The sequence below is a fragment of the Pithys albifrons genome, chromosome 10 (genome assembly GCF_047495875.1).
Source record: "Pithys albifrons albifrons isolate INPA30051 chromosome 10, PitAlb_v1, whole genome shotgun sequence".
Classification (NCBI taxonomy): Eukaryota; Metazoa; Chordata; class Aves; order Passeriformes; family Thamnophilidae; genus Pithys; species Pithys albifrons.
The window spans coordinates 25,305,186-25,328,997 of record NC_092467.1 but is presented as its reverse complement, the minus strand read 5'-3'; the positions used below and the strand labels follow the sequence as shown (position 1 = coordinate 25,328,997).

The 23,812-nt window shown below is 41.2% G+C and overlaps 1 protein-coding gene across 1 annotated transcript in view; it reads left to right on the top strand.

Moving 5' to 3' along the window:
• TRABD2B (TraB domain containing 2B) overlaps nt 1-21,440 on the top strand; it is a 280,531-nt gene extending 259,091 nt beyond the window's left edge. Inside the window, exon 7 of the mRNA XM_071565549.1 lies at nt 16,431-21,440. Within this exon, the coding sequence (XP_071421650.1) occupies nt 16,431-16,653 (223 nt within the window). The 3' untranslated portion in view covers nt 16,654-21,440. The remainder of the gene's footprint in view (nt 1-16,430) is intronic.
• The last annotated feature ends 2,372 nt before the right edge of the window (nt 21,441-23,812 follow it).

Sequence of the window (23,812 nt, the reverse complement as noted above, 5' to 3'; positions counted from 1 at the left end):
ACTTTCAGTTATACCTTGGAGATTGTCCTTTTCTTTTGTGTTCTGTCTTAACAGCTGAGGCATTTGAGTTGGCACCACAGTGTTTAGATTTGTGTGTTGGAGCATTAGTACCATTGCGCAGAGGATGAGAAAGCTTCTGCTCTGTCTTATCCCTGTCTTTGACAGTGCTCAGATTCACTGATCTCCTGGGTAATCAGCTACACTGAAGGCTATTAAAAAAATAAAAAAATGCTGATGAAATGTGTGGTTTCCTCTCTCTTCTCCTCCTTCCCCCAAAATCTAAACAAACTGAAAAAGTTCTCTCTTGCTGCAGTTTCTGTTTGAAATTGTCAAGAATCAAAATTAAATGGAGATTGCAAGTAGCAGGATGGTTTTTTCCTTTAACTACTTGATTTTGCAGAATGTGCAGATCTGAAGTCTGTCCTTGGGAGGAATTTGAACTTAGACAAAACTCAAACCCTAGTTAGCTCCCATAGCCAAAAACTAGCCAGGATAGCAGGGAGGGAAAGCAAAACCCTTAGGCTGGAAGGCTGCAGTTGGGCATATATACTGTGTTACTGCTCCTGTTGACACTGTGTTAGCTAAGCTTCCCCGTGTAATATAAATAATTAATTACAGATCATTCACTGGCTTTTCATGATGAGATGCTCAGTTAATTGAAAGAGTAGAGAAATGTGTGTAATATTTCAGAGTGGTCAGTGAAGACCAGATCAGGATCAGACCTTTGTTGTAACAGGGAAACGGTTGGAGGCTGCAAACAAAACCAGCCCAAGAGAACAGAGAACCTCTCCCAGCCCTCAAGAAGTGTTATAGCTCCTGAGCCCTAAGGCAAGGAGGATAGAAGGCTCCTGGGAAAAGGGAGGGAGAGGAGTTAGTAGCTGAGAGAGTGTTTTAGGAGCAGTGGGTTTTGGAAGGAGCGATGCATGGCAGCTAGGGAGTGAGAAGCAGAGTACAGTGGTGGGAAAAAAGAATTAGAGGGAATGAAATGGGCAAAGTCATTCCCATTGCCAAGGAGGAGATCTGGGTGAAGATGGTGTTTGGAAAGAGACTAAAGACACACACAGTCTACTTACGTAGGAAAGAAATTAAAGGAAAAGAATTTTTCTAAGAAGCGAAAACAAGAAATTCTTGTCCCAGATATAAGCTCAGCCCTGCAAAATCTGCTATTAGTGGGAAATTAAATTAATTCCCTATATAACTAGAAATGGCAGTTCTCTGATAGCCCAGTGCAGACTCAACCCCAGATGAATGCAACAGTATTACAAATACCAATTCATTTTGGAAGAAACAGTTATTGTAGGGGGAAAAATGTATACCAGTGATGGATGAAGGGAGACAATGTGTAATAAACTGCACTGAGTGTGCCTGTATAGAATGAACCTTATCAGTTTGGATGGAATTTAAGCACTTAGCCTGTTATCCTTTCTTTCAAGACAATGCAGTGATGGAAAACAGAACTCTGTCAACTCAGACAAACTTTTAATTCCACTTAACTGCATCTGAAAGGTAAATTTCAGTAAATTAATCCAAATTGCTTCCTTTTCACAACACATGGTGCTGAAATACAGTACTTAACTTCATTAAAGAAAAGACTGCTTTTATTTAAAGGAGACCTAGACACCTTTGAAGTCTAACAGGTAAATTGTGGTCAGATGATTTTCCTCCATATGGTAGCTTTGAGCTTGAAATTTCCATCACTGGAGCCTTGTTGGTTTAAATTACCCTGTCCGCCTCCTGGTAAGGATACTGCTCCAAGAGTGCCTGCCTACTGATGGGCATGGGGAGGGGGATCACTCCCTCCTCCAGCCTAGTAAGCAGTACCACCATTGCATTTATTTGCCCTGCATTCAACCAAGGATGAGGGCAAAGCTTCAGGACTTCTGTAACTGTAGTGAACCTGTCCCCTGAGGGACTGCTCCAGCAGCCAGGAACAGCAGGAGCATAGGTGTCCCACCTTTCCTCCCTTCTCACACCTCATTGCTCTCTGGGGCTTAACTTTGTTGTGTGGCCCCTTGGCTTTCCTCCAGCACTTCTGTATACTGTTTCCTTCACTGTTCTCCTGGCAGGATTCCCTTCTCAGGAAGCTTTCATGATCACGGTCCCTACCAGTGACTGCCCCCAGGCTCCAGAGCATGGCATACAAGTATCTACAGTCACCAAAAGAAGCTCATGGTTTGTCAGCTTGGGTGCAAGACCTTTCTGTCACACTGAGTGGTCTTAAAACATCTCCTGAGCAAATGCTCTCTCCTAGTTCCTTGGTGGAAGCTGAACTGGCCTAAATTCTGCTCTTAGTTTGCCCAGTTTTTATAGACTCTGATGGATATACAGTGTCCAGAAGAGGACATTTTGTGCTGTTGAGCAATGTATCAGTTGGTCTTTTCTCTTCCAGTGTTGCCTGCCTCTCTCAAACATGCAGTCATGCTTCCTTGAAGGCATCCTCAGCTCCTCCTGAGCAGAGAGCAAAGCATGGGGAATACTGCATTTTTCCCTTAGATTCTTACTGTTTCTATTTGATACTCCTTTAAGATGAGCAGATGGCTCGATGCCTCCTTTAAACAAGCACTGGTGCTGGAAGTTCTTTCATGTCCTTTGTACAGCCCCAGGTACAGAAGCCCTCCAGTGAAAGTAAAAGAACAGTGCCGTATAACTCAATGCAGTATACATAAGAGGTAACATATGATACAGTGATGACATATCCTCCCTCCCTAGATGGCTTTCATTGAGGCTTCTTGGATTATCAGCTTGGTCAGAGTGCACAGAACATATTAATTAAAGCTTTGAAACCTGGGCTCAGTGCACCACTCTCTCATGCATCACAGTAACGATGGCAAGTCCTGACATTCCTGTCCAAACCTGTAGCATCTTCGTGCTAATAGACTTTCCCTGTCAACTGGCCATGACTGATAACTTTTTGCCCCTTGTAAAGTCAAAGAGTTAATTTGTTATCCTACCGATGGGGCTGAAAAGATGTGCAGCCTCACCTTCACCTGCTAAACACACAAAAAGATCCACACGTTTTACTTTGTTCTGTTTTTCTTTATAATGTGCTGCCACTGTGTGATAAAATGAGTGCAGATAAACTTGAAGAAAAATGTACAAAAGCCTTGCCTGTTTACTTTCACCATTGCTTAAGTGTCTCACCACGAGTGTGAACTATTCACGTGAAGCAGTAGGCAAATCCTGTTTTAATGAAAGCTATAAATTCCTGAAAGTAAAATCATTAGAGATAAAGCACACAGAAGTGTTTTGGAAATAGAGACATAATTTGTATATAGATTTCAGTTTTGTTTCATGAAACTAAATTCTTTATTGGTAATGCATTAGACATTTTTTAGTGAAATTTAAATCCATTATGAATATTAAATCCATATTTCTGAAGGCGAGCAAGTAACAAAATTGGAGCACACAAGAGTTAGGATTTTTGAACAGTGAGGTATTTTTCAGGTCTGGATATCCAAGAACATTTCTACTCCTTACTCCTCAGTGATGATTAAGATTGAAAATACAATGCAAGATGTTTTATGGAGCCTGTTAAGAGCTTTCTCTTCCTTTCTTGTTTTCTACTTCTCATTTAGGATGTGTTGAGTAAAGATAGTCTATACTATCTATTTATATCTGTCCCAGCTTGATGTATTTATTACTTGGACTGGACACAGCCCCTTCTAGATTTGTTAGACTGCCTAATATCTGTCTGAAGCAGCACAAACAAAATGTTTGCTTAGGGTTCAGTTTCAAGAAGAAGCAGTTGTTGAGTTTTGATAATCTCTTCCTCTGATGCACATCCCCAGTTATTCTGCTGTATCTCAGCCAGTGCAGTCTCATTTTCTCATCCATTGCCAGGACTCCTCTTGATTTTGGACAACCTGTTAACTTCTCAGTTCCACCATTTTCTGCTTAAATTTTCTCTTTCTCCAATACTCTTTCTACTTGCCTTTTTAAACTCAGGCTGCACTTGCTTGTATGGGCCCTGGAGCAAGCAGTAAGAAAGGACCCCTCCAGCATCTCCATCTTCATCTGCAGCACTCAGCTCCACCTCTCTGAGCTCACTTTACAGGAGGCTGTGATCATACCAAGAGTCCACTTTGCTTTGCAGTCAGTCCATGCCAGTGAAAGTGTGGGCTTTTGGAGCCTGCAGCCTTCAGCAGAATCTCTCTGAGATGGGGATGTCTCACTTGTATTTAGCATATCCTTCTCACCTGGCAGTATTGCAGACTGCAGGAAGTAGAAGGCAGAGCTAGGCACCCTAGGCATTTTTTAATCAGGAGGTACATCTGCTCCATTTTATTTCATCATCCTTTGCTTTTCCTACCATTTTCACACAGACATATGCATGTCCAAGAGCACTGCAGACTGGACAAGACAGTATTTAATCCATGTATTCTTTGCTAAATTCATGGACATTGTAAAGCAGTCCTGGCTGTTTCCACTGAATCTTTTCCTTCTCTTGACTACTTGGCAGGCTTGTGGACAACCCCTCTGATGGTGGCCAGTGCCAAGAGGTCTGTTGAATTCAATTGTGGTCTAGACACCTGCAATGATAAGTCATTAGCAAAACCTTTATTTATGCTTATGCATTGGATCAGTTTATTTCTCAGACATTAGAAATGCACTTAGAGGCAGAAATGCACTAAGCTGGAAAAAAGGTGCCTATGGTTATAAATGTAGAAGCACATTTATTTTACCTATAGCTTGATTGTTTTCATGTTAGTATTAAGCTACCATGGTCAAATAGGTTAGACTCTCTTTAAAGTCTTAAGTTTCCTATCCACAACTATTCAGTCATCAAAATAAGGCTTCAGGATTAGACTTACAGTACAAAGTGCCTCCTGTAGACCAAAGCAAAAAAGGAGGGCACTTATTCCACGGAAAGAGTCAACACAAAGTGAGTTTGACTGTCTTCTGTGTTAATATAGGGCTTTTTCTCCTGCTAATTTTAGTCTGTTCCAGCAGTGTGTCCCACTGTGGTCTGGTATGCAAGGGCTTTGCTGTGAGGTTTGCAAACACTTGTATTTCTGTGTTGTGAGAACAGAGCATTTATGTGTTATTGGAGTATGTGTTCCTTTGGCAACGGAAAGGAAGGGCAGACCACGCATGTGATCCATGCACATGTTTGTTGTTGCCTGTGAATAACCATGTACAGCAAATGGGCTCTGGAAGAGAGCTTATTAACAGATGTCGTCATGGCCCTTCCAATTTATAAATATGAGCCTTGACATTTATATTTTCCATATCCAGGGCTTTCACTAGCCAGATGTTCTGAGGATTGGCTTCTTGGAGTCTTTAACAATGACTCCTTATGGCATATTGTCTATTGCACACAAAAGAAATAAAACCATATATCTGGCTCTCATCAAACAGATAAGATGAGAAAATGCACTGAGTACCCTCAGGTAGTTCCTTTAAACCTGAACTTCACTTTAACACAGCTCTACAAAACTCTTTACATTCACTCGGCTGAAAAATAAACTGTCTGGTTTAACAGGCAGAGAAAATTCAATACCCAGTAGCACATTTACCCTGCAGTTTGGGATGTGCAAGGAGTGTGGTTTGTGTTACCTCACAAGGCCGACCGCAGTTGCAGACACTGTAAAAAGTGCTGAATGGGCTCATGCCCAGGGTGGGTTGGATTCCTCAGAGACATGAAAGCACCTGTGCTCCCTGTATTGCAATTCTGGATACAGAGGGTTTTCCTTTAGCAACTGGTCTTTTCCTATGGAGCAGGTGATGGTGAGCTCCACATTCAGACTCCTAACCTAACAGCACTACTCAGCTGTCAGATTGTGGCTGTTTCCATCTTCAGAGCAAATGGAATTGCTACATATCTAGCAGTATCTAAGCCTTGAAAGTTGCAAATCTGCTGTTCCTCTCAGCAGAGTTACGTAAAATCCATAAAATGCAAAAAAAATTCATCTTCCAGTGAGTTACTGTAAAGAAAAAGAAATGTCTTTAAAATTCAGTGGAAATGCAAAGACACAACACTGTCAGAGGAATAAGGTATGGGAGATGGGATTTATTTCTGGTTCTGCTATTCCTCTTCTAACTAGTGAGTCTCTTGCCCTGGAAAGAGAAGTCATGAAAACTATGACACAGAGTAAGGCGACATTACTGTTCTGGTGGGAAGTTGGTTTATAGGATGGGTTGAATCACAGTTGTACTGTGTAGCAGGTTTATCTAAGAGGATAGATTCATTCTAGAGTGAAACTGGAGGAAATTGGATTCCCTTACACTCCCAGCAGCACAGGGTGCATTGAGGGCTGGAAACCCAGCAGGATCCAAAAGGTGAGCTGTGGTCTAAGTCCAGTTACTAGGATGAAGGAAAATCAGGATTTATTTAAATTCATATGGTTTTAATGCTATAAAATCCAGGTTCCTGCAATTATGAAAATGCCAGGCCAAATTCAGATTTCATTCAGATCTTCTCTTTACAATTCCTGAATAACTTAGCTGAACAAAGTAAGATTTATGCCTGAGCACAGGATGGAGGGAGCCAAGCTTAGTGCCTGTGAGCTGCTGGGTGTCAGGGATACCATGGAGAGATGTGGTATGGACACTCCCAAAAGCTCAGTTCGGCAGAGGGCCTGAGTTGTGACACCGATCAGGGAAAGGTTTTGCAGTCCTTGTGGCCCTGCAGGCCAGGAAGCAGCTTTTTATGAGGCATTGATGGCATCTCTAGGCTTTCAGAGGTTTGGAAGTGCTTGAGGAGAAGGAGTTTGTGCTGTGGCTGGTATCACTCTATTTGCTTTGCCAGAGCAGGAGGAACCCGAAGCTGGTGGGCAATGCAGCAGTTTAATGTCTGTGGCATTTCTGCCTGGTAGATGTGGTCCTTGAACCTTTTTTTTTCTTTTCTTTTTTGGTGAGTGAGTCTGTTGGCAAGAAAAAGAAGCCAATGCTTTTATTCAGTGGTACAAGCTTGAATTCAATACTGCTCCAAATAACAGGTTCAAAGATCTAATCCAACTTAAATTATTCTTACTAAGAAAGACACTGAAAAATACAAACAGTGAACAGAAAAGTGAGACCAGTGAATTAGAGAGAAAAATGTGATACAGATTAAGCAAAGAGAAAAACTGTTATGTGGAGATGGAAAAAGAACAGGGAGAAAGAAAAAGAAAATTAAAATCAAATGGAAAAATGTAGTATATTGGACATCCATTTAAACCAGTTTATATTTTAGTTGTTCGTTCCATTCCTTAATACATTGAACAGGCATCTTCTTAGCTGAAATAATTTTGTCTTAGAGAACAGTCTCAGAGAAAACACTTAATTTGACAAGATGTTTTAGGTATTTCCCCACTATCACCTATTCTAAATAATTTTAAAATCTGGAGGGGAAAGTCGATATCTTTTACAGTGTTTAACAAAGAAATGACAGGGTCAAATATATACAACTCTATGAATGTATGTGTTCCCCAAGCACATCTAAACATGCCCAGTTAATTCTGTGCATCTGCAAAAAATATTGCAGCCATAGGGCCCACACAATGCCAAACAAACACTTGAGTGCACATAGGAGAGGGCAGAGCAAGTCCCTCTGGTTCTAATTAATTGAAAGGTTGAGCCCAAGATGTAAAATATGGATTATGATTTTGACCACCCCAAGAATATAATTTTTTTTGCATATGGGGCTGTATTGGTGAGAGCAGGCAGTTTGCAAAATACAGACAAAATACAGATATTCTCTTCATGCTTGGGATTTGATTCAAAATCATCTGATTGCAGCACCATCAAATTAACTCTTTATATGTTGTGTATCAGCAGATTGCCCAAAAATCTTCACAGATTGCATCACTGGCAAGATTCCTGCAATACTAAGCTCATCTGTGTGTGCACCCTTGGTGTTCTTATTTATTTTGGCTGTAATAACTGCAATCATTATCTGTCCAAGGACCAGTGAAACAAGTACATGGTTATTTGATTCATGATGATGAGAGCCTTAATTACACATAGAAATCAGGTACACAACCAGATGTATGCAGTGGGTGGGGGTGAGTTTGGGGATGGACTTGAGCCCACATTACTATTTAGACCACCACAAGCATACCCTGGCTCAGATGTCAGTTCAGAACTGGTGGAACAAAGGCCTCTGAGCTATCCCCTCTTAGCAAGGGCCAGGGTGAAACTGGGATGCATTATCCCAGCTCTATGATTGCCTGGTCCCAGTGCAGAATCACAAGGGGATATTCTTAGGATATTAGAGAATCATCAAAGCATTTCTTAGAAGGGTAAAGGAAAAAGCTAATGTTGTCATCTCCTGTCTTGGGACCACCCAGACACTACAACAAATCATGGGTCTTCAGCTACAGTATCTTGAATTACTGGTCACGAGGATTTTAAAGAATTTAAATTCCTTTCTTTCCCCCCTAGTTTTTTTAAATTTTTTTTTTAGGATGACATGTAGTTTCCTGATGGGCTGGTTTTAATAAGGTCAGAATCTTTGTTGTTGCCAAATCAGAGAGGAATAGAACATCTTTTAGTCATTAGATGAGAATGGGGTAATTACTCAGAGGGTGTGCTTCAAAGGTTATTGGTTTTCATAATGTTCTGTGTTTTTGCACCATTCTGCAGTTGCCTGGAAAGGAGCAGTGGACCTGATTCTGCCACTGCCACACATGTGGGTGCTGGGTTTGTATTTGCAGGGTTTTCCTAAAAGACTTTTGGCCAGAAGGTTGAAAAAGGCCATACTCAGTCTCCTCTGGGGATAGGGACAGTTAAATCTGACTGCAAGGTGCAAGAAACTTTGCCACAAACTTGAATTTCCCTTCAGAAAAGTGCCCTTAGTCTGTGCTGGAGTTGTTTCTCACCTGCTGCTTCCCTACCTGGTAGATGCATCCTCCCCTCCACCTTTGCATCACTGTGTCCCCCTGCTCTCAGGCTTCATTGCTGTGACAACAATCTCCTCTTTCCCTGCCTCTGATGCAGGAGTTCCCACAGCCCCCATCCATTCCCATCCTATCCCTGTCCCCTCTTCTGGCCCCACAGCAGATGATACACTTTGCCTTAACAACATGACCCATCCTTGGCTTTAGGGTGCCCCTGTAGTGCTCAGCCTTGCTGCAGGTCACTGTCCCTCTACAGCTGAATTTGTCATAACAGAGATGTTTTGCAGGTGGCCTGGGCCATTGGCACCTGCAGATCACAGTGAGAGACTGCAAAACACTTCACCTTGGGTTAATGCTGGTGGTGTCACACTAACGCTTCAAGGTCTTGACTCAGATCTGACTCAGGGCAGTCATAGAAGTAAAGTGATTTAACGAGGTTTTGATATTCCCTGGTGGGTGACTTGGGGATAAAAACCAAATCTCCTGGCTTCCAGCCCAGAGCCCATCCTGAGAGGCGCCTAAAAATGCACCAGAGAAATCTGAACTGCATTTCAGCACTGAGCCTTTTCCTGCTTAAACTATCATGGCCCCTGGAGCCCGTTATGCTGGAACCACCTTCTCCTTCATGTCAGACGTCAGAGCCAAGACCCCACAGAGGGTACAGCAGCTGCAGCCTGGCCGTGCCCATTGTTGGGGTACTGTTGTGGGACTGCAGAGGGGAGCTGTGTCCCCACCAGCTGCTGCTTTTTGCACTGCAGATTCAGCAGTTCTTCTCTTTGCCATCCTGCAGTCCCTTCCCTATCAGTCAGAGCCTTCAATAAGGCCAGAGCTTGGCTGGGGTTCAGGACACCTGAATTCCAGAGATAGAGATCTTCAGAAGCAGCTCACTTCGTCTACCTTAGACAGGTGCTGTTGTGAGGAAAGGATTGCCCTCTGGAGATATCTGGTTCCCCATATACTGTATCAGGAAGACAGCGGAATAGCTCTGACTACAAGGCTTCATCTGACATAGCTATAATTAATGCCAGCCTTTAAATCCTGTTAAAGGTCAGGTCAGCTGAAGGACTGCCCACAATTCTCCTTAATGGCACCTTCTGCAGGTGCTGCTTGCAGTCTTGGTCCTGAAGGTTCGGGTGGTGAAGGTACCTCACATTACTTTCCTTCATCCCCCAAGCATCCCATCCCTGCTCCCCACCTGTGCTTCAGGACATGGTGACCCATGGTCCTTGTTCACAGCTTCCTGTCCTTTCAGAGCCAGTGCCTGGTGAAACCTGTGCTTCCCTTTCCATCTTTTCCCTCGATATCCTCTTCTTTCTCCTAGCCATGGCAGATGTTGTCCTACAAAGAGCAGAGGTGAGGGATTAGACCTCTACCAGGGTACTTGCACTGCCCTTTGCCTCCCGCTTTGAGGCTCACAGGTGCCCACTTCAAGGAGAGGAATTGCTTGCTGTCAGAGGAGACAGAGCATTGAAATAAGGCAGGATCAGAGCTTGACATTCTTCTCAGATGGAAAGATGGTTCCCATTTGAGTCTCATCAAAAGGAGAGCTCAGATGGACAGCGAAGGGTTGTTGAAAAGCTCCCGGTGCTGTTGCTGACCCCTCTGCTGATGGCATGGTGGTTGCTGCCTGCCCGTCACACTGCAGCTCTGCTGTTCATAGGGAGGGTAGGTGCTTGCACTGTGGAGAATGGCCAAAGATCCAGGCTCCCAGTAATCCCCGGGCTAAGAAGAAAATATTGCAGATAAGGCTCTTCTTCGACTCATCGCATGTCTTCTCTGTTGGCCCCAAACCACTGTGTGATAGTGCTTACTTATTCAGACATGCTAAGGCAGTTCACTACACTATGCAAATAAGTAGTGGCCTCCTCTAGACCAAAACTGGATTCCTTAATCAGATCCAGGTTGGATTATTTTATTTTTTTTTAATGAACTGAACCTTGTGAAAGCATGAGCCTCTTGGCCTCAATCCCACAAAGGGCTTTAGGATGTGCTGAGTTGTAGGTATGTGAGTTCCAGCCTTGCTGAAAGCACTCATGTGCTCACAGTGCTTAGCGTCCTGCTTGTCTGGGACCACAAGACTCAGCATCCTGCTGGATTTATCCCTCGGGCTGCGAGAACAGGTTCTGTAAGGAAGGCAGTGATGAAGACATAGATGAAGCTTGCAGAGCACAGAGCCTATATTGATCTAAAGAAACACATGAAATAATAATAATGAAAATTTCAGGAGATGGGGACTTCACATTCCCCTTGAGAGGTTACGCTAGTGATTTTCACAATTAAATCCTTGTAAAATAATTTTAGTGTGATTTCTTTTTCCTCCAACATACTCTTTTTTGCTCTTGGTTCAGCACCTATTCTTTTCTTTCAAATGTGTGGTCAGACTTCTTGCCAGCCAGATTGTTTGCATACTGCAACAGATTGGTCCCACCACTTTAGAGAAATCTGTTTTTCAAAGCTTGATTAATAAATTTTGGTGACATAAATAGGTCTGGTTAGTTCCAAGAGTAATTGTCTTCGCTTGCAGAACATTACTTCTGATCACCAGAAAAATAATGTGATCAGCTCTTTTCACATCTGTTCATTAAATGAAAAGGGAAAAAAAGAAGGGCAAATTTTGTTTGAAAAGAAACAGGAAGCATATGCTTAATATCACTTAAGTAAACCTCTAGCCGTCATAAGGTTAACATCAAATCACAAATGCAGAACAGTCGTTATTGTCTTTACTCAAAATTCTTCTTTCACTTCACTAGCTTTTTAGGTCTTCAGTTGAAATATGCATTTTTTCAAGGTTCAGACTAGCTTCTTTCATCAAATGCTATTGTAAGAAAGGGTGTCTGAGTCAACATTTGTTTACATTTATTAAAAATAATTGTCATGTGTTTACATAGCTCCTTTGATCCAAAGTAATCCCCAAACATTTTGTAAGTTATGCTTTAAAGGGGTACTTCCTCCCCCCTGAACAGAATCGTGCTGGGACTGAGGCATGGCAGCAGATTAAAAATGCATAGAAATATCACAGTAATTGGGTTGGTCCTCACCCCCTCAGAGCACTATCAGTTTTCCATGATCTTCAGAACAGGTACTGGGACCCTGAAGGTAGTTTGGACTTTAGGGCAAAAAGTACTGACAATACTGTCTTCTTGGAGATTGCCTACTTTTCATGCATTTTCCAATTAAAGAGGCAGTGGTATCTACTGCACAAAGCACAGGGCCTGTGGTGTCTCAGCTAGACATCCTGTTTCCAGTTTGGGGCATCTTATTCCAGACAAGACACTGAGCAGCTACGCAGAGCCAGGGGAGAGCAGAAGAAAAAGACAGAGGGAAAGCACCTGAGGATTTGTGAAGAAAGGTGGAGGGAATTGCTTGTTTAAAAAAGAGAAGGCTGAGGTGAAACATAGTTAAATTTTCAAAACACATGAAAAGCTGCTGAGAAGAGGAAAGGAATTAGCCTGTTCGTGGGGACAGGACAAGTCATGAATTTAGCAAAGGAGATGTGGTGAAACATTAGACAGTAATTCTGAACATCATAAGTGATGAAATGCTGCAATGGATTCTGCAATGCTCTGGAATTGCTATCATTTGTAGGAGTGTTTTGAGATTGGATTAGACATAAGTTATCAGGAGGAGTTTAGATCTTGTTCCTGTCTGGGTCAGATGGGCCAAAAAGACTCTCCTGGTCCTAACTTCTGTGGTGTCGCATATGATCAGATGAGCCCTGCTTATGTGGAGGAACGAAGTCACACTAAAAATTAGTTTGTGAGCTCCTTGCAAAGGGTTCTCAAATTGAAATGGAGCAGAAATTCCCTCAGCACATTGCATGTGTGTTTATTTTTCAGCTTTAAAATGCTCCCAAATCATCAAGGTGCTTCTGCACCCACCCAGCATAGAGAGCTTGAATCACGTAATTGGATTCAGTAGGGTCTGTGCACAAAGCCTGTGCCTGAGGCCCCATTTTTGGGAAAGTTTTACACATTCTAATGATGGTAAGACAATGTATGAGTAATGCACTGATTTGAAAAACTGCCCTATTATCTGATGAAAAGTACAAGCTCATGAATATGATACTGCAGGTCATTTGGCTAAAACATACCTGGAGTCTTCCAAGTTTTTAAAACAATCCCATACACAGAAGCAAAATAGAGAGATATGAACAGCAGAGCCAGGGGTTGCCTGTTCGCCAGAGATCATGTGGAATGTTTTATTAAAGATATTTTTATCAGACACAAAAGAGTGAAATACAGAATATCCTGGGCTGGCAAGAGAAGACGTGATAATAATTTAGATTATTATCCTCCAGATCTGTGATTCGTTTTTATTATTCTCTATGTTCATTTCAGGACCTCCCTAGGGAAGATTTCTGGTTGAGTTCAGGGGACTCCACGACTGCTTCATCCTTAGGGAAGGTCCGAGGGTCAGTGAGATGTTACATGCACATGCAGACATGCTCAGAGGGAGTTTGCAAAAGTCATCTCCTGATGCCAGAGCCACCTCTAAGATTAGGTTGTAATCTAACCTAGCTGTCCAGGCCCCCTCAGTAACCCCTAGGAAGTGAAAGACCCTGAACAATAGTAAGTTCTCCCTAGAGACCTGCACTGAAATGAGGTGGACTGCCTTCTGGGAAGGTTTTTCTCCCCATTCACTATAGAAACAGCCTAGTTACAAACAAAGAGCAGATTTTACAAGGAGTGTAGCATTTGGTTAATAGGGATCATTCTTTTTAAATATCTCTAAACCTTGGCAGTCAGCTAAAAGTACACTTGCATTTAAGGAAATGTTTTATATGAATAAACTGTGATTCATTTGCTATTAGCATGCTTTGTACACGATAATGGAAATGCAGTGTTCTTCTCTTGTAAAGCACTTAAAAACTTTTTCAAAATAAATAACCCCACATAGCTATTTATCTTAACAAGAATGCTTTTATAGAAATTTAATGTCTTGGAAACAAAAAATTGCCTCATTGACTGAGGAGAAGTGGTCAGAAATTCTCAGATCTTTCCACAGGAAACCCTGGGATCTTAAGTAAGTTGTAGGGTTTTTTTCCCCTAAAGAAACCCACCTGTTTTCAAGGGAGAAAAGAAAATCAACAAGAAAAAAACCAACAAAACACTCTTGGAAGTTGGCTAGAAAATGGAAACCATACAGAAACACAAAATGTTGATTTAAGGCTGCTTTAGGAATCTGGTAGATGTAGTTGACTGATAAGTGGCATCATGATTGTTTTATGGGCGCTCTGGCCAGCCTATGTACACAGGACATCCCTGAAGAGCAGAAAGACAGTTTGTACAAAGTGACATTTGAATCTAACTGGAGGATCAAGCCCAAATAATATGTCAGGAGTAGAATACACCAAATTGCATGTCTGAATGACATCTTGATGATGTTTTTTAACTTGAAATTGAAAACCAGGTCCTCCTTGTAGTTTAAAATTTAATTTAGGGCTACATTTTGTAGTTCTGTAAAGTGACAATCAGTAACCAAAAGATGAGAACAAGCACTTATCCATATATACCTTAGGGAAACCTGGTACAGGAGAAAAACCTCAAAACTGTGATCCCACTGTCAGTGCTGCCAGATCTGTGCACCAGATCATCACTTCACGGGATAAATGAGATCTGATCAGAAAGCCTGACTGCATTTCTCTTGGATTATGCAATGTGTGTAGTGCCTCATTTTGTCAGGTTTGTTTTCATGATGCTTTATATTCACTGTGGGAAAGCCGTTCATACTTGATGTTACTTACATTCCAGGAGCTTGGACACACAGTGCCTAATCTGGTATCGTTCTTGCTAGCACTAAATTATCTGCTCAAACAGAGCTGGACAGTTTTGAAACAGCATTAGTTTAACATAGATCAACTATTTGTATTAAGTGACTTCAGCAGTTTTGATGAACTATAGCAGAAGCTCTAAAGCTATGTGTCTTGTATCATCCGTTCAAGACATAAACCAACCACTCACCATGGGAATTGAGATAAGAGCTTTCTCCAACCAGCCTTGATTACAGAATTCTCTGTTTACAGTAGTTTCTTCCTCTGGAACAAGCACCATCTCTCACTGTCAAAGTCCTAATACTGGTTAGATGGATTATCTACTTCCATGAGCAATTCCTACATCTTTAATTCAATACTGCCTTTTCTTTTTACTCTAATTCATTGCACATTAGTTAAGATCACTTCTAGCTACAGAACTACTATCCCACCCAGAAGATGTGGTGACAGTATAAAGGATGAGGGAAGAAATTAAGTGACTTCTGCCAAAACCCAGGGTGAAGTGTAACATGCAGTGATTGTCTGTGGGATTTGATGCTGACCCACATGCGTGTTTACCAGTTCCCTGATCTTCTCAGTTTGTGGTTGACTCAGCACATTTGAAGCATCTGTTCTAAAATCCATCTTGGTATTCCTTAGACAGAAAAAGACAAAAGTCTTCAGTGCTTCTAAATTCTATTTCTCTACATGGATCTGAAGTAAGGTATTGTTCCTTTTATCTGATATTGTGCAAGACACAGCCTTTTTCTTCCAAGGTCAGGATCTCAGATACTGTAGCTAAATATTTATAGGACTGCATAGCTTTTTACCCCATAAAAGAATTATTTGACAGTCATTTTCAGTGCCTCCAAATCCCCTTTATGAAAGATTTAGAGAATCTGCAGGTATTAGTGTCACTTCTTGTTTTAAGGGGAACTTGGTTTTTCATTCCTTGCTCCTCAGCAGAATGTCTTGGGTTTAAATCCAAAATCCACCCTGTGCAGTTTGCATGCTCGGTTGTGCTGCTCTGTGACAACTGGTGGATTATGGATCATCCAGTAATGGATGCAATAGGGGCATTTTATGAAATGGAGATTACAACTTAAAACTTCCAAATCAATTGTAAATGGACCTTTTTGACCTCCAGTGTCATGGGAGTCATGATGAATTCAACCTGCAAATTCAAATCAAAGTACTAACTCAAGCGACAATCAATAAGCAATCACATTGCTATTGAGGCAAATCCACGCTCAGGGAACCTTAACACTGACCGAGTCCGGTTTTGGCATTGTGACTTGATTGAAAATGGCTTAAAGCCAGAAACAGAAATGAACCCGCTTGATCTCCTGTCCTCAAGGTTATCAGTTGTGTAAGGTGAAAATTTTTTAAGCCTTGTGAAAAAGGGGAAGCATGTGTTTTGTGGCCTCTTCTGGATATAGTAGCCAGTCCTTGGTGAGTAAGACATGTCACTGAGACATGGCAAATTTTGAGACCCTTAGTGTGAAGAAGGTACCCAAGAATGTAAGAATGATGTCATCCCAGGTCAGCACAGAGATACGTCTGTCACAGTCTCCAATGCTGGCCAGTAATGGATACTTAAAAATGCAGTGTGGCAAGTTAGATATATTGGGAGCAATCCCTCCTTTGGCTGTAGTCTATCAGCAGCCAGAAGCTGAGGGACACCCTCATCAGTGCTGTTTCCATACCATCACACTTATCACTCCCTGGGTGTCTCCCTGCTGTCTAATTCATATTAAAATAGTAATAATAATAATAATTGTTGTTGCTACCCTTTGGAACGACAGTTCACAGAGTAGGGATAAGGGTTCTGATTAATTTCCTTCTCTTGTGTTTTCTTTTAGCACCACCATATTGCCTTCCTATATCAGGATAACCAATGGCTACATCACAGTCAAGCCTCCCATTTGGATTTCAAATCAACTGGATCAGAGACCACGCTCCAATCGCCCATCCCAGCCTCAGCCTACAAGCTCAGCTTCAGCCAGTCTTTTATGGCCATCAGTAACATTTCCTCTCTGCGTGGCCATAGCTTCTTTTCTCCTGAATCTACTGCAGCCCTCCTGACCACATTAGTATTACGTGCAATCCCTTGGAATAGAGAAGAGAGATAATTTATGAATGAATTGGAGGTTAAGACAACAACATTTACAAGCTGGACCTTCTCAGTGACTCAGTAGTGCCTTCTAGCTGACTTTGTCTCTTTGCCCAGATACATTTTGAAATTCTAAAGCTTTATTGTAACACTGACTTACATCTTCTTTTTGTAGAAGGATCTTTATTTCCCATAGTGCTATGGGGTTTTGTAAAATATACGTGTTCATATAAAGAAAAAAAAAGAAAAAGAAAAATGTATTTATTCGACTGGTAAACTTATTTTTCCTGTTGTATATGTTAATAACATACCTATTAATCAGTAGCGATGGTGAAACAGATAAATTAATATTTTCTATATTTGTTTTCTGACAACTCTGCAAATGTCTGAACTGACACCAAATGAATGCCTTCTTTGTTTCTTTTACCATTACTTTTTACAGCAACAATAAGTACATTTCTGCTGAACTTTTTTATTTTACCTTTTTATCTCATTAGCACAGCTTACACTGAATAAAGCAGATCCTGCTCTCTGTGACCTATGCCTATTAGAAAAATAGGTGCATTCTTAACTCATTAGCTGCTACAACCTAAAATACCAGTTATTTTTATATGACTTAGTAAGTCATTAGTCAAGATAATCCTCTACATTCCCCTGTTTTCTTTAACTAAACTCTTTAACTTCTTTGGAAATCAACAACTTCCCTCTTAACCTTGGAATTAATTCATAACACAAATTAAGACACCTTTTTCTTAATAAAAAATTCCATTTAAAGTCTGGAATAATCCTACTGAAATTATTTTCTTCTCTCCCTCATTTTATAGCAACACAAGCCTACAACCCTTCTCAGCATAAATGAGAACAGAGCTTGGTCTGTCTATAGGGTATAAAGATGTAGTGTCCTGTTAACCTACAGAATTTCTTTGTACCAGTTATGTTAGTGCAGATGGACAACCTGGAGGCAAAAAACATCTACAACTTCCCCTTCATCTTGCTATTATGAGCTGATATCTCTGGGCTGAAATAATTATGACTTGTCCAAAATCTGTTCAAGACCACAGAAATTAAATTAACCCACATGATATGGAGATATACAGAACGTTCTTCTATTTGTAGGCTATGGTACCTCTGCTGCCTTGGATAGGATAGATATGACACCTTATATTCACCGACAAATTTGCTCCCTATCCAAGCAAGCTACTGTTAATGAGTGCAATGAACATCTAAGGGTCTAAAAAAACCAAAAAATGCCATCTTAAAAACTGTTACGTTTTATAAAGCATGTTGATGTTTTTTCACCACCAAAACATGATGAAAAATCCCTTTGGATACAAGAGTTTCAACCAGAAAATTAGTTTGGGTTGGCATAGATTTTTTCTTTTTAAGTCATCTACAAAACAAAAGTCCAAAAGACATTATGAAAACATCTTAGTTAGAAAAGAAGTCTCAAAAGTGGAAATTTACAATACAAGATTTTCTTTATGGAAAAGCGGTGCTTTTTTCACCTTGGAAAAAAGATAGTGATGATGATTATTATAATAACAGTGCTGATAAAAGTCTGACTGAGAACAGTCCTGTCAGTTCCCCAGCAGCCCTAGAGCTTGGTCTCCAGGGCTGCAAATATTCCATGCAATCTGCAAGTCTCTGCAGTGAGAGATAGTTCAAAATTTGACAGTTTGCTTGTCATCATATCAGTTAATTCAGAAAAGTAGGTTAGAAAGTAACTGGACTACAGAAGTCACACCATTTCATTTGAAACCATGCAGAGGCCTGGGATAATACAGATAATCTCTGTTTTACTTATTGGACACCATGACCCCCAGCCTTTGCTCTGTATTTGACAGAAGGTTGTGTAGGTTTGTGTTAAATGTAAGTGGGCACAGCAGACAGTGCTATAAGCTTCCCAGTTTGGTTTTTTTTTTCAAGCACAACAGTTGATAAGGCTGAATGGAAAAATTTGAGCTTTGCCCCAAATGTGAGATTCATACAGACCCCGTGCATATTTTCAAATTGTGTATTTTGGCTAGCAGAAGATTAGTGATGTTAGTTTTGGACAGAAGCCATTCACCTTGCATAATATTTATTGCACAGAGATGGATATTGGAAACATATTTTGAAAACTTTCATTTTGGTTTTATTTGAGCTATTACCCTAGAAATTCCTTCATTTGAATATAATGGTTTAACAGACCTTCAAATTCAACCTTTATGCATTTAAAATAGATTACTGGTTCTCCTGCTGTGTTCAAGGCAGAGATGAAAACTGAATTATAATGTCTTATTTACACAAATGGAACTGGAAATAAGGTAGGTAAATCTTAAGGCTGATGATAAGTTACATAGTAAAAATGAACAGCCAGCAAACCAAAACCCATTGAATTTTATTTGTTGTAATCGGATCTAATTCAGAAATTATTCTGTGGTACTACCCCAGGAATAATTCCATGTGTTGGAAAACTTACAGTATAAATAGACAAGACCCTGTAAAGATAAGGGAGAAAAAAAATCAGAAAACAAAAGCAACTTGTCCAAGACCATAATGAAAACCACCAACAGCACCAAGACTAGAAATTACAGTTCTATGGTTTCCCAGTCAATGGCTTTCTCCATAAGACTCTGGGACTTCTTTTAATATTAGGGGCACACACATCGCTTCACACTCACAGCTGTCATCATCCTGCACAAATAGTCACTCTGTTGTCACCAGTGCAGTTTTCTGAGTTGTTCCTCCACAGGACAGTAATATTCAATATTCATTAACTCAGATACTGTGGTATGTTTGACTATCTCAGGATGTAGCCTTGGATATTACAATATGTTTTAATGGCTTTGTATTTCCTGTCATTTTGTATGTAATTCCATGAAGTTACTGGAACTCTCCAAATTTCCCTTGTGCTGGCACCTCACATTTATCCTACTGCAGAGCAGGTGTCAAAGCAGGGTGTCTCCTGGATTTGAGGTCTGCACAGCCTGATTTCTGCCACCTAGAAGCAGTTGGCTCAGTTGGTCATCTGAGCTTTCTCTGGTTAAAGGAGGAGACATGACTTACATTAATTATAAGGTTAAGTAGGTTCCTGTAGATCTTGAGAATGGCACATGAATGGCTTCAGCACAGCTCTCTAACAGAACATGTCCTTTATTCCATTGCCTTACCCTAAAGTACAACTCAGTGGCACTTTATTCAATACATGGCATGTAAGCAGAGCAATACTGGATAATGAAAGCCTCACTGTGGAGGATAAAATGGGTTGTTTACTAATCAGCTACAGCAGCTGATTAATAATAACTGTTAATTAAAACACCATAATACTGGTTAGCACAGATCTATACACACACACTGCAGTGGATCATTAGAGTCACTGAGAGTTTAGAAACTGCACCAGATTCCCCTATATTCACAAGATTACAAGAGCAGATCTAACAAAAATATTCATGCCCACCACATATAATAGCAAACACTGGTGTTACTGTTAAGCACTGGGAACACCATCAAGAGTCACACAGTGTCTGGCAGTTTAGGACACAATTTTGGATGAGTCCAAAGCTCAGTGGTTGTACGATTCATCTTTTCAACTCAGCTACAACTGCCACCAAAACAATTCACATTATATGTAACTGTAGAATTCTGAACAAATGCTAATCTTCTGCCAAGGTCTTTCCCTGGTGGAATATATATCCCACATCATCAACAACAGATCTAACTTCCACTCTTTCATTGTTCTAATGCTTTTCTTGCTTATGTTTAACTATGGATGCTATATTAACATGCACTGCCACTTGGAGAACCAGTCAGTAAGCTGGGACAGAAAGTATTTTTTATTTTATGTCTGATGTAGTTTCTCTGCCATCCCTCAGGCGTTTGAATAATGCATTATGTCTTCTGGCAGTAAGTGATGAACATGATTTATGATAACTATGCTTTAAACAGGTGTCAAAAATCTACTTTGTTGAACTTCCCATTCCTCCAAGCTCCACTGTAATTTAGGAACACCCAAGGTACAGGGTTGTATATTTATCTAAGTTCTTCAATATACAATTGTGGAGAGAGAGATGGCAAGAGGGAGAGCTTAATCTATGTTTAGTGCATTGATTAGTCAAATGATATGACTCAATCATTACCATTACCACTGTTAGGGAGGATTTTCCCATAATATATTTATGTTAAAGAAACCAAAGTGCCAAAGTTATTATCTCAGCGTAAATGTTATCATTCCAAACTTTGCTTAGTACCGTATTTCTGTATTATATCAAAAATTTATAAGGGCTTGTCATATCTCTGAGGTGATCAATGTTCCATGGAGTGTACTAGAATTCAGCTTCAATTTAAGCTTGTTTCAGCTTAAGTGAAACAGAAAGATAATTTGCCGAAGTTTGAGATCATAGAGGGTGGTGTGTATGTGTGCATGTTATGTGTGTGTATGCCTGCGGTGTGCGTGTGCGTTTTGTCCCAACCCCAGTTCAGCCTTTCCTGTGACTCACTTCTCAGGAGGCACCTTAATCTAGCTGCAGAGAGGGAGGACTTTCCAACAAGTAGTCAGTACTTTTCTTCTATGGGACTGATTTACCATCCTGCAGATTCGTGCTCCCACTGACTCAAATTGTATATTTGTCAGTTTTCAATTCAAAGGTAGTTCAAATATTTTTTTCCTGTTCCGCCTCCTGCTTTTATGAACTGTTTTGAAGAGTGTAATAAAAAGATGCTTTCTAATATTATTTTATCAAAATATTTTTGTAGCATAATATATTAATAAAATGTTATTATAAATCCATAGCACAATACTCTCGCGTGTCTTGATTTTTTCCTTTGCACTAAAAGCTAGGGAATCACTGAAAAAGGGAATATTGTTTGTAGGACTTAGGCATGCTGCTTCTATTTTGCCCAAAACCAACACAGGATGAAGGGATTCATACTCTGTGGAAGGTTCTTCATCAGTTTGTGTGGTTTCACCCAGTTTATTACTGCAGAGATGTGGAGAATCTCTCACCATAGCTTTTTATTGGGGAGAAGTTGCTGCACTGGGGTGGGGCATGTCTGGGGCAACCTCAGACTCTGATCTGGGTCACTTGAGCAGCCACCAGGTTAAAACCTTGTGGTGTGGTGTGTGTGGGGCCTGGACAGAGGGAAAGGCTCAAATGGGAGATGCAAGACTTGAGAGATGTGCTTATCTCTCCTGTTTCAAAGGCTCAGTGGGAAAGGACAAAAAGCCAACCAAGGCTTTTCTGGGATGCAGAGGAATGCAGGAAGGGGCCTTAAGGACTTTGACCTATATTTTGGGGGAAATCTCTGGTTTATGGATGATACTGAGGCAGAGCTTTGGCATGTTTAGTTCTTACCACCTGCTCATTTACAGATGGCCCATGCCAGCATGTGGTGAGTCCCACAGCCTTTGGGCCAAACACAGAGGCATGTGGGATCACAGCTGGGAGACAGAGCAGGATGAGAGTGTGGACAGCTGGAAAGTGCTCCACAGGAGTAAGGACAGTGGCTTTGCCAAGGCATCAAGACTTAACACCAGTAATCCACACCATGACACCAGTAGATTCACCTCCTCTTTCTGAGAGTTGAGACAAAGTTCTTTTCTGTAGTTCAATGGGCATTTGCCAGCTTGAGAGGAAGCAGAACCAAGCTCTTACCTTTTAACTGCTTCCTTGCCTCACTACTAAATTCATTTGCCTGGACACTTACAGTCGTAAAACAACATTGCAAGCCATGGACCTCCACCAGCAACACCAGTTACTGCTCCTCCAGCTCTGCTCCTGGGAAGCACAGAACCATCTCTTAGGTGGGACTAGGGGAAGTAGAGCCAGAAAACCAACCCTTCCACATAGACTAGTTGGAGTGTGTAGAAAAGCCCAGATGAAGCATCCACGTTCACTCCTGGTGGCTTCAGGAAGCTTTTTTCTCCCATGCATATTCTTGGTGTCCTTTGAACTGCTGTTGTTGCTGCTGGAAAAAGCAAACAAACAAACAAAACAAAAACAAACAACCAAAAAACTTTGGAATTGTGTCTGCATCAGGGATAGAGCTGAAGCTATGTCTCCATACCAAGATACAAATACACAGAGATTTACTCATTTTTCTTGGCATACTTCTCTCTCTTGCATCCAAACCCTGCCTTGCAGGTGACACTGAAGACTTCTTGCTAATCACATTTACTTCTTAATTATGTTCTAAATCATTTGGTCTTTAACACATTATTTTGAGAGTATTCCACCAGTGAAACTGTTTTAGAAATACTCACCATAGGAAATGTAGTGGGAGGTATAAACACTTGAGCTGGTTTGAATGAGCTACCCATGGCACAGGAAGAAAATGCTGTTGCGAAATAGAAGGGAAACTCTCTAAAAACAAAGTTAAAAAGAGCCCATCTACTAAAATACCAACCAGTCAAAGCTGCTTGGCATCCTATTTTTGGAGTCACAGCCCATCTGGAGAGTCTGTGTGGTCCAGCCAGGGGCTAGCCCTGGCCGTGGGCAGTCCCAGTCTGCCAGATCCTTTTGCTCTTTAGGGTCCTGTTCAGCCACAGGTCTGAAAATGATACAAACCTTTATCCAGCAGTGCCAGATCCTGGCTCAGTGGTGCTGTTTCCTTAATCTTCTCCTTCCCTTGACCTCTCTCTCTGCTCCCAGTCTGTAATTGCAGCTTTTTGCTCTAACTTGAGATCTTCCTGTTTATACATTTGCACCAGAAGAGGGGAAGCTGTGATCAGAAAAGTTCAGGGCAGAAGATTGCGTTTCTTGTGGACTACCTTAGTATCTACGTTCCAATCCAGCAGCCTATCTCCTTTTTGGGATCAGTGCTTCCCAGTTCCCAAACCAGCTGAGTTTGGAACTCAGTGCTCCCCATGCTGAGTGGGTTGGAAGGAGTATTTAGGTAAATCAGGCCTCTACGTGCTCTCCATGTCTGCTCTGTGATTTCCTATTATTTCAGCTTGTGACCTTTGAGCATTTTCCACTGAGAGTTCAGACTGCTGGCTGCACTTGTAATGTATCTAACACCTTTTCTCAGTTTATTGCAAACTGCAGAATTAGGTGAGGGATCCCCACAGGCCTGAAGGATACAGGCAGGCGTCCCAGAGCAGAGCTTTTCAGCACTGTCCTGCACTGCCCCTTGGTTCAGGCTAAGGATGGA